This window comes from Tachyglossus aculeatus, chromosome 17, assembly GCF_015852505.1.
Source record: "Tachyglossus aculeatus isolate mTacAcu1 chromosome 17, mTacAcu1.pri, whole genome shotgun sequence".
In the NCBI taxonomy this organism is placed as follows: Eukaryota; Metazoa; Chordata; class Mammalia; order Monotremata; family Tachyglossidae; genus Tachyglossus; species Tachyglossus aculeatus.
In genome coordinates this window covers 7,174,148-7,189,842 of record NC_052082.1, presented here as the reverse complement: position 1 = coordinate 7,189,842, position 15,695 = coordinate 7,174,148, and the positions used below count along the sequence as shown (strand labels likewise).

Genomic DNA, 15,695 nt, shown 5'->3' with positions numbered 1-15,695 from the left:
GTGGCAGAGAACCTTTCTATGATTCATCAAGCTTTCTTCCTGTTGACAGTCTTTTCTATTCCCCGAACAGATAGAAGATATCTTTAATCGGTCGGAACTGAGAAACCAGTTCATCATGTCTCACGTCGCCAGATTCAGGTGAGTCCAGCCCCACACTTATATATGGACAAATAGTTGCAAAATCAGACCCGTTGCTGGCTGGATCATCGATCAGTCAATCGATCGAGCAACGGTATTTGCTGCTTGCAGAGCAGTCAATTGATCATTGAGTGAGCACTCATTGTGTGCAGAGCACCGTACTAAGCGCTTGGGAGAGTACAGTATAAGAGTAGCACAGTTGGTAGACTTAGAGAAGCAGCGTGGCTCAGTGGAAAGAGCCTGGGCTTTGGAGTCAGAGTTCATGGGTTCAAATCCCAGCTCTGCCAATTGTCAGGTGTGTGATTTTGGGCAAGTCACTTCACTTCTCTGGGCCTCAGGTACCTCATCTGGAAAATGGGGATGAAGACTGTGAGCCCCACGTGGGACAACGTGATCACCTTGTAACCTCCCCAGCGCTTAGAATGGTGCTTTGCACATAGTAAGCACTTAATAAATGCCATCATCATTATTAATATTATTAGACACAGTCCCTGCCCACAATGAGTTTAGAGTCTAGAGGAGTCAGTCAATGGTATTTATCAAGTGCTTATTGCGTGCAGAGAATGGTACTAAGTGCTTGGGAGAGTACAGTAAAACAATATAATAGACACATTCCCTGCTCACGGTGGTCACTGTACTTAATAATAATAATAAGTATAAAGGTACTTGTTAAATGCTTACTATGTGCAAAGCACTGTTCTAAGCACTGGGGGATACAAGGTGATCAGGTTGTCTCACGTGGGGTCACAGTCTTCATCCCCATTTGACAGATGAGGGAACTGAGGCACAGAGAAGTTAAGTGATTGGCCCAAAGTCACACAGCTGTCAATTGGCAGAGCCGGGATTTGAACCCATGACCTCTGACTCCAAAGCCCAGGCTCTTTCCGCTGAGCCACGCTGCTTCTCTTCTGTACTAAGTGCTTGGAGAGCATAATAAAATAAGATTGGGATAATAAAACAGGATTGGGATTGGGTCAACACTAATGAGGGCCTTGATTTGCTTAGAGGTGGTTCCCATCTCCAAAAAAGTGGGGTTTTGGGAAAAATGGGGGTGGGGAAGGGTAATGGAACAAGGTTACCATCAGTCGCCATATCCCAGCGTGCTGCCCCAGCCCCATGTCCTTCGGGAACTACAGGGGGAGAGGAGGCCAGTACAGCCACCTCTCCCTCTCCTCTGCCTCTCCCTTCATGTCACTGACTCTCCCTCCTGCGTACCTCTGCCTCTTCGTTGGAGACTCTGTCTGGCTATCACCGGCTCCGTGCATCCGTCTCCGTGGCCGGGTCTCTGCCTCCAAAGGGTAGCACCTAAGAAGCACAGTTTGTTTCCTAGTTCAGGACGTCTAAACCCAGGCACAATTCTACCCTTTGCACATATATGGTTCAAAACAAATACCAGCACAATCAACACCCAGTTTTCTGCAGCACGTGGACTAAAGTCAGCCCAGAGAGTGTAGATAACTGAGTATTATTTTCCATATTATCGGAGGAATGGAGGGAATCCTCCTTCCCCTGAGCCCCTTGCGGGACAGGTGCCCAACCTGATAATAATAACAATAATAATTATGGTATTTGTTAAGCGCTAAGTGCCAAGCACTGTTCTAAGCGCTGGAGTAGTTACAAGGTGATCAGGTTGTCCCACGTGGGGCTCACAGTCTTAATCCCCATTTTACAGAGGAGGTAACTGAGGCACAGAGAAGTTAAGTGGCTTGCCAAAGATCACAAAGCAGACTAGTGCTGGAGCCGGGATTAGAACCCACGTCCTCTGTCTCCTAAACCCATGTTTTTTCCATTAAGCCATGCTTACTGTGTGCCATTCATTCATTCATTCAATCATATTTATTGAGCGCTTCCTGTGTGCACAGTACTGTACTAAGCGCTTGGGAAGTACAAGTAACATACAGAGACTGTCCCTTCCCAACAACGGGCTCACAGTCTAGATGGGGGAGACAGACAATAGAACAAAACATGTAGACAGGCATCAAAATCGTCAGAACAAATAGAATTAATAGAATTAGTCCATTCATTCATTCAATCATATTTATTGAGTGCTTACTGTGTGCAGAGCACTGTACTAAGCACTTGGGAAGTACAAGTTTGCAACATATAGAGACGGTCCCTACCCAACAATGGACTCACAGTCTAGAAGGGGGAGACAGACAACAGAACAAAACATGTAGACAGGTGTTAAAATCGTCAGAACAAATAGAATTAATAGAATTAGTCCATTCATTCATTCAATCATATTTATTGAGCACTTACTGTGTACAGAAAACTGTACTAAGCGCTTGGGAAGTACAAGTTGGCAACATATAGAGACAGTCCCTACCCAACAACGGGCTCACAGTCTAGAAGGGGGAGACAGACAACAGAACAAAACATGTAGACAGGTGTCAAAATCTTCAGAACAAATAGAATTAATAGAATTAGTCCATTCATTCATTCAATCATATTTATTGAGCGCTTACTGTGTGCAGAGCACTGTCCTAAGCGCTTGGGAAGTACAAAACATGTAGACAGGTGTCAAAATCGTCAGCACAAATAGAATTAATAGAATTAGTCCAGGCACTGGTCTAAGCACTGGGGTGGATACGAGCAAATCAAGTTGGACACTGTCCCTGTCCTGAAAGGGCTCACAGTCTTCATCCTGATTTAACCACCTTTTCTCCACTCCAGCCTTTAGTACAGCGCAGAGTGGGTGTTTAGCAAATACCATTTGAAAAAAACAAGTGAGGCCGAATTGAATCAAACTTGTTTTTCAGGATAAGGCCCGCACTGCCCTCAGGGTGACTCAGGATGAATCCTGCTGGGGGGTCAAGAGGTTTCCGCTGATAAATTTCACTCAATAAGTCTTTCCCTAGCTATATGCCCACTTTTTTCAGCTGAATGAGGTCTTCGGGTCAGGAGGCATAATGAGCTTTTTTTACCCACTGTTCTCTTCAACTCCATCCTCCCCAAAGGGGGCTACCATCCCATTAGTTAAAAAAATCCCACTTCAGTCAGGCAATTGTCTATTCATTCATTCATTCAATCATATTTATTGAGCGCTTACTGTGTGCAGAGCACGGTGCTAAGCACTTGGGAAGTACAAGTCGGCAACGTATAGACAGTCCCTACCCAACAATGGGCTCACAGTCTATATATTTAAAGAAAAGAAATACCAACTCTCTCAGAGACATATTTTTATTCACTTTCAGTTCGACGATGGTGGAGAATTTTCTGTTTCTCTTACTCCTGTTTCAGAACTGGCATATTTTTCCAAAATCGTTTTCAGTCCCCACCTTTATTTCAATAAGGAAAAAAAAATGTCACTTGTTTAGTGAGGGGTAGAGATATTCAGAGATTTGGGAAATTATGGAGCTCCCATGTGAAAATGTCAACGCCTGGAGAGTAGGAAGAAGCAGTGTGGCCTAGTGGAAAGAGGATGGTCCTAGGAGTCAGAAGATCTGGGTTCAAATCCCAGGTCCACCATTTGTCAGCTGATGCCCTTGAGCAAGTCACTTGACCTTTCTGAGCCTCAGTTTCCTCATTTGTAAAATGCAGATTCAAGAGTGGCCTAGTGGAAAGAGCACACGCCTGGGAGTGAGAAGGCCATAGGTTCTAAACCCAGCTCCACCACTTGTCTTCTGTGTGACCTTGGGCAAGTCACAACACTTCTCTGTGCGTCAGTTACCTCATCTGTAAAATGGGGATTGAGACTGGGAGCCCACACGGGACGGGGAACTTGTCCAACTCGATTTGCTTGTAATTAACCTAGCATTTATTTCAGTGCCTGGCAAATAGTAACAAATACCACTAGTATTATTATTGTTATTATTATCATTATTAATAACAGAGCTTAATAGAGATTACTATCATTATTAATAGAGAAGCAGCATGGCTCAGTGGAAAGAGCACGGGCTTGGGAGCCAGAGGTCATGGGTTTGAATCCCTGCTCTGCCACTTGTCAGCTGTGTGACCCTGGGCAAGTCACTTAACTTCTCTGGGACTCAGTTCCCTCATCTGTAAAATGGGGGTTAAGACTGTGAGCCCCACGTGGGACAACCTGATTACTTTGTATCCCCCAAGCGCTCAGAACAGTGCTTTGCACATAGTAAGCACTTAACAAATGCCATCATTGTTATTATTATTATTATTAATACCTGTTCTTCCTCCTACCATGAGCCGCTTGTCGGTCAGGGACTGTGTCAACTACATCTATGTGTTTACTTGACACATAGTATGCACTCATGAAATACAACTGTTGGTACTGGAGAAGATATCTCCTAATTACATTATGTTCTCTCAAGCTCTTAGAATGGTACTCTGAACACAGAAGACAATACTATTGATTGATTCATGCTAATATTATTTGTTTTAAGTTATCTTTGAAGTTGAGGTAGATAAAAGACAGTCAGATCTGACAGTCCCTCTCCCACATGGGCCTCACAAAATAATAATAATGGTGGTGTTTATTAAGCACTTACTATGTATCCAGCACTGTTCTGAACATCATCATCATCATCAATCGTATTTATTGAGCGCTTACTATGTGCAGAGCACTGTACTAAGCGCTTGGGAAGTACAAATTAGCAACATATAGAGACAGTCCCTACCCAACAGTGGACACTGGGGTAGATACAAGATTATCAGGTCGGACGTAATCCCTATCCCTCATGAGGCTCACAGTCTTAGTAGGAGGGAGAAAGGTTATTGAATCCCCATTTTACAGACGAGGAAACTGAGGCATAGAGCAGTGACACAATCTTAGAAGCGAGGAGAGATGTTCTATTGTCCCCATTGTACAGATGAGGAAACCGAGGGACAGCAAGGTTAAATGACACTGAGGCAGCATCCATTGGTGTGAGTTCCCCAGAGAGAATCTCTTGCACACCTGCAAACTTTGTCCATGAAAACCCAGGAGTGCCCTTTTCCCGGGGTGATGATGATGATGATGGTGATGATGGTACGTTGTTAAGCGCTTACTATGTGCCGAGCACTGTTCTAAGCACTGGGGTAGGTACAGGGTAATCAGGTTGTCCCACACGGGGCTCACAGTCTTAATTCCTATTTTACAGATGAGGTAACTGAGGCACAGAGAAGTGCCTCTTCTCTATGAGGGCGACCATTACTCTGTGAGGGTGAGGGTGACAATTACGCCTCCAGAGTCAATTTTCAATGGCCAACTGATTCGATAAGGAAGAGCAGTAACAGAGCTGAAGAAAATGGCCTCAGTGTGCGCAGGGTACATTAGATTGTACTTAATACTGCACAGTGCTTAATACAGTGCTCTGCATACAGAAAGCACTCAATAAATACGATGGATTGATCGACTGATGGATGGATGTATATCCCTTCCCATCTCTCTTTTGGGTACGCAGACCGAGCAGCCGCGGTGTGGACGCAGATGTCATGATGAAATTTCGATTCAGATCCAATAACAACAGAGCCTCCATCAGGAGCACGGTCGAGAGGATTTTGGTGGATAGGCTGGGGACATCGGGGACGCTGCAAATAAATCCCCTCTCAACCGAGATAACACGCAAGTCCAAGGGTTTTTCCAGGCTAATGTCTTGATCTAACCACCCTCCTCCAGCGGCCCTGACCTGGCCCGTGATCCATAAGGGGCTTCTCTTCCTCTGGCCCTCAACGTGATCTCTCCCTGGTGAAACTTCCAGAGGGTTGGATTTGAAGGGAATCCTGACCGGGATGGGACCATCAGAAGGACCAGCTCATCCGGCCTCTCTCTGGCCCCGGGTCTGCTACACGCATCCCGTCTCCCCAGGGCGGCATCCCTCCCTAGGCGTTCAAACCCAGGCACCAGTGACCCCCCGTCCACTGAGCTTGGCACCCGGCGATGCCAGATCATCATCATCAATCGTATTTATTGAGCGCTTACTACGTGCAGAGCACTGTACTAAGCGCTTGGGAAGTACAAATTGGCAACATATAGAGGCAGTCCCTACCCAACAGTGGGCTCACAGTCTAAAAGGGGGAGGCAGAGAACAAAACCAAACATACTAACAAAATAAAATAAAATAAAATAAAATAAAAGTCTACCCAGCGTGGCTCAGTGGAAAGAGCCCGGGCTTTGAAGTCAGAGGTCATGGGTTCAAATCCCGGCTCTGCCACTTGTCAGCCGTGTGACTTTGGGCAAGTCACTTCACTTCTCTGGGCCCCAGTTTCCTCATCTGTAAAATGGGGATTAAGATTGTGAGCCCCACATGGAACAACCTGATCACCTTGTCTCCTCCTCAGCGCTTAGAACAGTGCTTTGCATATAGTAAGCGCTTAACAAATGCCATTATTATTATTATTATTATTATTACCCCAGTCCACCTGAACCCAAAGCATTGCTCCTCCAGGGGCTCCCCCCATCCCCGACTTTCCCTTTTCTCCTCTGGATCCCTCTGAATATGGGCACCCCTTTCAAGACACAGGACTCAGTGGCAGAAACTGAGGCAGGGGTTGCAGGTTAAGAAAAAATGCCAGACATAAGGGTGTCTGGGACCCTACGAGGGAGGGGACGGAAACACTGTAAACCACACTGACCATTATGAAACTGGGCAAATGGCCACCCCAGAAACACCCCTCACCTGTCACCCCTCACCAAGCTTCCAAGCCTGGTCTCTCCACCGCACCCGCTCACCAGCCAGCATCCCAAGAAGCAGCATGGCTTAGCGGAAAGAGCACAGGCCCGAGAGTCAGAGGATATGGGTTCTAATTCCGGCTCTGCCACAAGGCTGCAATGTGGCCTTGGAGAAGTCACTTCTCTGTGCCTCAGTTATCTCATCCGTGAAATGGGGATCAAGACTGTGAGCCCCCTGTGGGATAGGGACCTTATCCAACCTAATTACCAGAGCCCGGGCTTTGGAGTCAGAGGTCACGGGTTCAAATCCTGGCTCCACCAATTGTCAGCTGTGTGACTTTGGGCAACTCACTTCACTTCTCCGACCCTCGGTTCCCTCATCTGTAAAATGGGGATTAAGACTGTGAGTCTCACAGGGGACAACCTAATGACTTTGTATCCCCCCCAGTGCTTAGAACAGTGCTTTGCACATAGTAAGCACTTAACAAATGCCATCATCATTATTATTTATTATCATTATTATTATTATTATCTACCCCGGCGCTTAGAACAGTGTTTGGCACATATTAAGTGCCTAACAAATACCACAATCATCATTATGATTATGAGGGAAACACAATGTATGCTGAGCTCACTCCATTTTAATTTTTCCTCCTTCCAGCACTGACTAACGAAGAAATAGAAAACATTTTCATCCGTGGTGAGTTCCGCAAACCTATTGGCTCCTCGGGAATGATAAACCTTGGGCGGGTTGGGCTGTGGATCGGATCGGGATCTTTTCCAGACCCACTAGCCCTGACCTCCCCAGTGGCCCGTAGGACCATCCAAGCTAATGGGTCAATGGAGGTAGAATTGCTCTTCCTCACTTGGTTTTATTTCAGCTGAGCATCGTTGTAAAGGCCTACCCAGTTTTGGACACTCTCTGGGCAGAGGAGATTTGTCATCAGTCAATCAATTGATCAAGTGTATTTATTTATTGAGTGCTTACTGTGTACAGAGCACTGGACTAAGTGTTCTGGAGAGTGCAATATAGCAATATAACCGGGTTGGTAGACACATTCCCTGCCCACATTGAGCTAATAGTCTACAGCGCAGCAGCAGCGTGAAGCAGCATGGCTCAGTGGAAAGAGCCCGGGCTTTGGAGTCAGGGATCATGGGTTCGATTCCCAGCTCTGATAATTGTCAGCTGTGTGACTTTGTGCAAGTCACTTAACTTCTCTGGGCCTCAGTTCCGTCATCTGGAAAGTGGGGATTAAGACTGTGAGCCCACCGTGGGACAACCTGATCTCCTTGTAACCTCCCCAGTGCTTAGAACAGTGCTTTGCACATAGTAAGTGCTTAATAAAAGTCATTATTATTATTATTATTATTATTATTATTATTACAGGGGGAGAAAGACACTAATATAAATAAATAAATTACAGCTATGGACATAAGTTCTGTGGGGTTGAGGGGAGGGAGTGAATAAAAAGAGCAAAGATAAGAGCACGGGCTTTGGAATCAGGGGTCATGGGTTCAAATCCCGGCTCTGCCAATTGTCAGCTGTGTGACTTTGGGCAAGTCACTTAACTTCTCTGGGCCTCAGTTACATCATCTGGAAAATGGGGATTAAGACTGTGAGCCCTCCGTGGGACAACCTGATCACCTTGTAACCTCCCTAGCACTTAGAACAGTGCTTTGCACATAGTAAGCGCTTAATAAAATGTCATCATAAATGCCATCATAAGAGGAAAGGAGGGTTTAGTCAGGGAAGGCCTCTTTGAGGAGATGGGCCTTCAATAAGCCTTTGAAGGAGGGGAGAGTAATGGCCTGTTGGGTATGAAGGGGGAAGGGGTTGGATTCCTCGGGGCAGCAGCCGGAAACTCACAGACATCTCTCCTCCAGCCTGTGGGATGCGGTCCAACCCGATGACCTCCTCAGGTGACAGAGTGATGGGCGGCTCGCTGGCCCAGGAAGGATCTTGGCCGTGGCAAGCCAGCCTCCAGCTCCGGAACGTCCATCACTGTGGAGCTGTCCTGATCAGCAACACGTGGCTGTTGACAGCAGCTCACTGCTTCCGAGAGTAAGTCTTCCCCCGGCTCCGGACAGCTGCTCCCCCTTTTTTTTTTTATGGTATTTGTTAAGTGCTTACTATGTGCCAGGCACTTTTCTAAACTCTGGGGGAGATACAAGTTGGATGCAGTCCGTGTCCCACGTGAAGCTCACAGTCTTAATCCCCATTTTACAGATGAGGGAACTGAAGCACGGAGAAATAAAGTGACTTTCCCAAGGTCACACAGCAGACAAATGGAAGGGCAGGGATGAGAACCCAGGTCCTTCTGGATCCCAGGCCCATTCTGTACCAGGCCCATCATCATAAATACAATTGATGATGATTGATGTAGCCACCGGACCACGCCGCTTCCCTTCCAAGGCACCCCCAATGCTGAACCACAAAGCACCCAGGGGTGGCTTCGTCCCAAGTAGATGGTTCTCTTGGTCCTCGGTGGCCTTCCCAAAACAGGGCCCAAACAGGCCGGCCCGGTTAGAACAGCATCTCCTAATTTCCTGCTCGTGTTCTAGCTGAGTGCTACCAGTATGTCGGCAGAACCGAGTGGGTTACAGTGTTCCAAGAAATCCCTGGCCTCAGGGCAGGGACTCGGTTCTCTCACCTTAATTCTTTTCTCTGAGAAATATTGGACCATGGGTGGGAGCCTTGCCATGGTGCAATCAATCAATGGTATTCATTGAGCGCTTGCTATGTGCATAGCACTGTCCTAAGTGCTTGGGAGGGTACAGTACAACAGAATTAGTTCCCCTCCAGTTACAAGCTTACAGTTGAGAGGGGGAGACGGACATTAATATGAATAAATAATTTATAATATATCATTTAAAGATATGAACGTGAGTGCTGTGGGGTTAGGGGTGGGGTGAATATCAAGTGTCCAAGTGTAAAGCGCATTGATGACGCAAAAGGGAGAATGAGCCTGGGAAAAAGAGGTTTTAATCCGGGAAGGCCTTTTGGAGGAGATGTGACCTTAGTAAAGCTTTGAAGGTGGAGAGAGTGGTGGTCTGGTGTGTATGGAGGCGGAGGGAGTTACAGGCTAGACGAAGGAAGTGGGAAAGGAAGGGGTCGGCAGGGAGATAGACAAGATCGGGGCAACCAACAGTTTGGGCCTGTGCTCGGACCTGCCCGGCACTGGTGGAGGGGAGGAGGGAGGGAGGGACCGGCCTGAGTTTTTATTCAGGCTCAAACATGGAAAATCCCCCCAAACTCTAGAGCTGGGTACCTCTCCACCCCTCTGCACTGTGGCCGAAACCTGAGACTACTCCATTCTCCATCCCTTTCAGAAACAGTGATCCACGCCAGTGGTCAGTTACTTTTGGCAATTCCATACGTCCACCTGGCAGGAGAATAGGAGTCCAGCGGATTTTGATCCACAGGAACTATCGATACCCACGTCACGATTTCGACATTGCAGCGGTCCAACTGTCCTCTGGAGTCACGTTTACCAGAAATATCCACCGAGTATGTCTCCCGGGATCCAGCCCGCAGTACCCACCGCGGACGATGGCATACGTGACGGGGTGGGGATCCACCATGCCCGGCGGTGAGCGGAAGGACAATAAGGGAGAGGTGGTTTTTCTGAGAGGGACCTAGGGGCCAGAGTCTGTTCCCCATGGAAACTGGAAAGGGTATAAAACCCATCTTTGGGCTGTCATCACTCTTGGAGGTTGTAATCAATCAAGAAATGGTATTTATTGAGCGCTTATTGTGTGCAGAGCACTGTACTAAGTGCACCAGAGTCCCACCACAAACCACTTTAGGGTTTTGACTCAGCTAGCCAGGCAGGTTGGCCGATGTTTTCATCTCCGTTACTCAATGCATCCCCCCTTTCCCTCAGCAATAATAAACGAATAATAAATCTGGTGCTGTTTGTAAAATGCTAAGTGCCAAACACTATACTAAACACTGGGGTAGATTTATGACGATCAGGTCAGACATGGTGTCTGTCCCACATGGGACTCAAGTTCAAGTCAGACGACTCGGCTGTATTGGACTCTCTGAAGCACTTAGTTCAGTGATCTGCACATAGTAAGCACTCAGTAAATACTAGCAATGATGAAGTAGGAGGAAGCAGGATTATCCTCATTTTACAGAGGAGGAACTGAGGCACAGAGAGGTTAAGCGACTTGCCGAAGGCCACACCGCAGATACGTGAGGGAGCCAGGATTAGAACCCTGGTCTTCTGGCTCCCAGGTGCCTGATCTTTCCACTAGATCACGCTGCCTTTGACACCGTACACTGATTTCCCAGTAAAGGTTATCTCATCAAGGCTAGCTGTCTAGTAGCTAGTACCCTGATAGAGCATCCCTGGTGTGCCAGATGGCTGAGAAATTTGGGGAAGGGGAGAAGAGGCCTATCAGTTCATTCATTCATTCATTCATTCATTCAATCGTATTTATTGAGCACTTACTGTGTGCAGAGCACTGTACTAAGCGCTTGGGAAGTACAAGTTGGCAACATATAGAGATGGTCCCTACCCAACAGTGGGCTCACAGTCTAGAAGGTTGGAGAAGGACCATGGGCGATGGCTAGTCAGGATTGAATAGTTCCATCACCTGTAAAGCATCGACTCATGCTTGGTCCTGAGAATCAGTCAATTGCTGGTATTCACTCAGCACTTAATCATATTCGGAGCACCGTAACAATTCATACTAATAATCACGGCATTTGTTAAGCCCTTATTATGTGCCAGGCACTAAGAGCTGTGATCCCTACCCATAAGGAGCTTCTAGTCTACAGGGGGAGACGTCCGTGAGAGATAATCAGATGAACGGCCTTGCTTCATCCCCCTACCACTCTGATGGCTGTCCAAGGGACCCTCTAAATGCTTTGCTCACGGGTCAGTTTGGAAGGGGTTGTTTGGTAAGGTGGGGCAGGTTGGAGAGGAGGAAGGGGAGGGTACAGTTACCAGAAGGCTCTGAGACCCACCCCGCGTTTTCCCCAGGGTCTCCATCTCTGTCAAAGCCATGACGCTTTTCCTCCCCCCGCCCAGGGCCGACGCAACCCAGGCTCCGACAAGCCGAGGTGGAAGTCATCAGCAACGATGTCTGCAACAGCACGTCTGCTTACGACGGGGCCATCACTGAAGGCATGCTGTGTGCTGGATACCCCCGAGGTGGGGTGGACGCCTGCCAGGTAGATGCAAGCCAGGTTCTCCCGGACCTCAGGGGGAGCTCTGTGAGGGTGGGGGTGGTCAGAGCGTCCCCCTACCCCCATCACTGGACCCCAAATAGATCAATGGTTTTGCCTGAGCACTTACACTGTGCTTGGGACTTGGGAGAGCACAGTACAAGAGAGCCGGTAAGCGCAATAAGTGCCCAGAAGGAGCAGTTATAGTCTACAGAAGGAGCGTACAGTCTGAAACCCTTTCTTCACCTGGATGTCCTTCAAAAACAGAATAAAAGAATCTTCTGCTTCAAAGAGCTGCTGCTGAGGCCATTTCATTCCAAGTAATACTAATAATGATAATAATATCATTATTTGGAGTGATTTGGAATTATCGTTGTTTCTGCTAAGCACTTCCTTTGTGCCAAGCACTGTACGAAGCCCCGGGATCGATACAAGATAACCAGGTCAGGCGCATCCCCTGTCCCTCATGGGACTCTCAAGCTAAGGGAGAGACAGAAGAGGTACCGAATCCCCGTTTTACAGATAAGGAAACTGAGGCAGAGAGAAGTTAAGTGACTTCCCCGAGGTCAGGTGGCAGAGACAGGATTTGAACCCAGGTCCTCGATTGCCAGGCCCGTGCTGCTTCCATTGGGCCAGTCTGCTTCTCTAGGATCTCAGCTTGCTAGCCGGGAATGCTGCAGTGAAAACAAAGCCTAGTGGAAATAGCACAGATTCCAAACCCAGCTCCTCCATTTGCTAGCTCTGCTACCTTGGGCAAGTGACTTCACTCTTCTGTGCCTCGGTTTCCTCATATGTAACATGGGGATCCAATACCTGTTCTGCCTTAGACTGTGGGCTCCATGTGGGACAGAGATTTCCTGATCTATCTTATATCAGTCTACCCCAGTACTAAGTATAGTGCTAAGCCCATAGTAAGCCCTTAGAAAATACCACAACTATCATTCTAGAGTGTGAGCTCATTGTTGGGTAGGGATTGTCTCTGTCTGTTTCCAGATTGTACTTTCCAAGTGCTTGGTACAGCGCTCTGCACACAGTAAGCACTGCCAATTGTTAGCTTGTGTGACTTTGGGCAAGTCACTTAACTTCTCTGGGCCTCAATTACCTCATCTGTAAAATGGGGAACAAGACTGTGAGCCCCACGTGGGACAATCTGATCACCTTGTGTCCTCCCCAGTGCTTTGTGCCAAGCACTGTTCTAAGCACTGGGGTAGATACAAGGTAATCAGGTTGTCCCACGTGGGGTTCACAGTCTTCATCCCCATTTTGCAGATGAGGTAACAGGCACAGAAGTTAAGTGACTTGCCCAAGGTCACACAGCTGACAAGTGGCCAGCAGGATTAGAACCCACAACCTCTGACTCCCACGCTGGTGCTCTTTCCACTAAGCCACGCTGCTTGCTTCCCTCAACTTAGTCGGTGAGCCCCATGTTGGACAGAGACTGGATCCAACCTGAATATCTTGTATCTACCCTGGTACTTGAGTAGGGACCATCTCTATATGTTGCCAACTTGTACTTCCCAAGCGCCTAGTACAGTGCTCTGCACACAGTAAGTGCTCAATAAATGCAGTTGAATGAATGAATGAATGCTTTGCACATAGTAAGTGCTTAACAAATGCCATCATTATTATTATTATTAAATATGCTTGAATGAATGAATGAATTTTTCAACACATCCCCTTATCCCTGGTTCTGGAGTTGAGATTCCTCATCCGTGGGCCCTAGTGACTGCCTGCCTGGTGTCTTCACCACAGGAAGAGAATTGTGAATTGTTCCAGACTGACTTCTCTGCCAACAATACCACCGTTGGCTCCCTTTCCTCTCTCCCTTTCCCCCAATATCCACCGTCTGACCAGATCCCTGAGGGGAGTGAGTTCCCGTCACCAAACTCACTCACTCTGAAGTCCTCTGCAAGCTCCCCTACCCCAAGATTGACCTAATCCTGTCACGGCCACTGCCAACTTCCTGAGAATTGCTGGGACTTCAAGTCCCAGAAGTACTCACGAGACAGAAAAGTGCGAGCCCGTTGTTGGGTAGGGATTGTCTCTATTTGTTGCTGGATTATACCTTCCAAGTGCTTAGTACAGTGCTCTGCACACAGTAAGTGCTCAATAAATACTAGTGAAGGAATGAATGAATAATTTTCCTGGGGGATGTAAGATAAAAATTATAATAATGGTGATGTTTGTTAAGGTCTTACTATGTGCTAGGCACTGTACTAAGTGCTGAGGGGGAGATAAGCAGACTGAGTTGGATACAGTCCCCGGCCCACATGGGGCTCACAGTCTCAATCCCCACTTTGCAGATGAGGTAACTGAAGCACCGAGAAGCGAAGTGACTTGCCCAAGGTCATCATCATCATCATCATCAAGCGTATTTATTGAGCGCTTACTATGTGCAGAGCACTGTACTAAGCGCTTGGGAAGTACAAATTGGGAACATATAGAGACAGTCCCTACCCAACAGTGGGCTTACCGTCTAAAAGGGGGGAGACAGAGAACAAAACCAAACATACTAACAAAATAAAATAAATAGAATAGATATGTACAAGTAAAATAAATAAATAAATAAATAGAGTAATAAATATGTACAAACATATATACATATATACAGGTGCTGTGGGGAAGGGAAGGAGGTAAGATGGGGGGGATGGAGAGGGGGACGAGGGGGAGAGGAAGGAAGGGGCTCAGTCAGCTGACAGTTGGCACTATTGTATTGTGCTCTTCCAAGTGTACAGTACAATGCCCTGCACGTAGTATGCACTCAATAAATACAATTGATCGATGGATGGATGGATGGATGGATGGATGGATGGATGACTCAGTCTACCGGGAGTTGGTTCCAATTCCTGATCGATATTTTCTTTTCCCTCCAAGGGTGACTCTGGTGGTCCGTTAGTTACGGGAGACTCAAGGCAGATCTGGACGCTCATTGGACTAGTGAGCTGGGGTTACGAATGCGGGGTGCCGGACAAGCCCGGAGTCTACACCCGCGTGACGGCCTACCGCGACTGGATTAGGGAGCAGACTGGTGTCTGAAGTCCCCTACGGGAGGCAGGGCCTGCTCCTCTGATCCCCCGGGGCTTTATTCCACCAAGGCATGAGTCCTCCAATGTCGAAAGCCACTCTCAATTTGCTGGTGCCGCCCTGGCTTCTCCGTTGGGCTCCTCATCTGAGCTCTCCACTTGGAGCAGCCAAAATCCCTGCTGTGTCACTTCCTGCTTCTGTGTACTTTGTCCCCGGAACGCTGCTCGGAGTATTGCCGAAACCCCACATCCCAGCCACCCGCTATCTTCCCATTCCAAGAGGCCGAGCATCCACCCTCCAGAGAACTGTCACTGCATCCTGATCATTTCCTACCCTGTGGATCTGAGGCCTTCCTCTCCAGAGCCTCCCCCAAGACCCAGGGCAGCCTTGCCTTCCCTGCCCGGTCACAGAAAGCGAAACCAGGATCCTAAATTGAACGTGATGGAAAACAGGCAAGCCCAGAGATTGGCTGACTTTCTGCTAGCCAATGCTTGAATAGAGCGAGTGATAGGGGAAACAGAGAGTGACCTTTTTCTTGACAGTGAGCTGATCCAAACCTCTCTCCAACCTACAGTTATTATCAGGCTGCCCAACTTCCAGAAGCAACAAATCACGGACGCTTTCCGCCTACGTCGGGGAGTGTTTTCTTTGGTTTCATTTGAATCTACCACTTTGGAGCTCTAGAGATTGCTCCCTCAGCTTGGTTTTGTGGGATTTGATCAGAAATCATTTTGTGTTTGCCCTGGGCATCACTCTTCACGATTCTGTCTTCGACGGTGTCCCCTTTTAGCT

General features: G+C 47.7%; 1 protein-coding gene across 1 annotated transcript in view; it reads left to right on the top strand.

Moving 5' to 3' along the window:
- Positions 1 to 14,915, top strand: part of LOC119939608 (transmembrane protease serine 11D-like) — a 50,461-nt gene extending 35,546 nt beyond the window's left edge. Inside the window, exons 6-12 of the mRNA XM_038759723.1 lie at positions 71 to 138; positions 5,496 to 5,656; positions 7,365 to 7,403; positions 8,588 to 8,765; positions 10,034 to 10,293; positions 11,743 to 11,885; positions 14,754 to 14,915. Of these exons, the coding sequence (XP_038615651.1) occupies positions 71 to 138; positions 5,496 to 5,656; positions 7,365 to 7,403; positions 8,588 to 8,765; positions 10,034 to 10,293; positions 11,743 to 11,885; positions 14,754 to 14,915 (1,011 nt within the window). The remainder of the gene's footprint in view (positions 1 to 70; positions 139 to 5,495; positions 5,657 to 7,364; positions 7,404 to 8,587; positions 8,766 to 10,033; positions 10,294 to 11,742; positions 11,886 to 14,753) is intronic.
- The last annotated feature ends 780 nt before the right edge of the window (positions 14,916 to 15,695 follow it).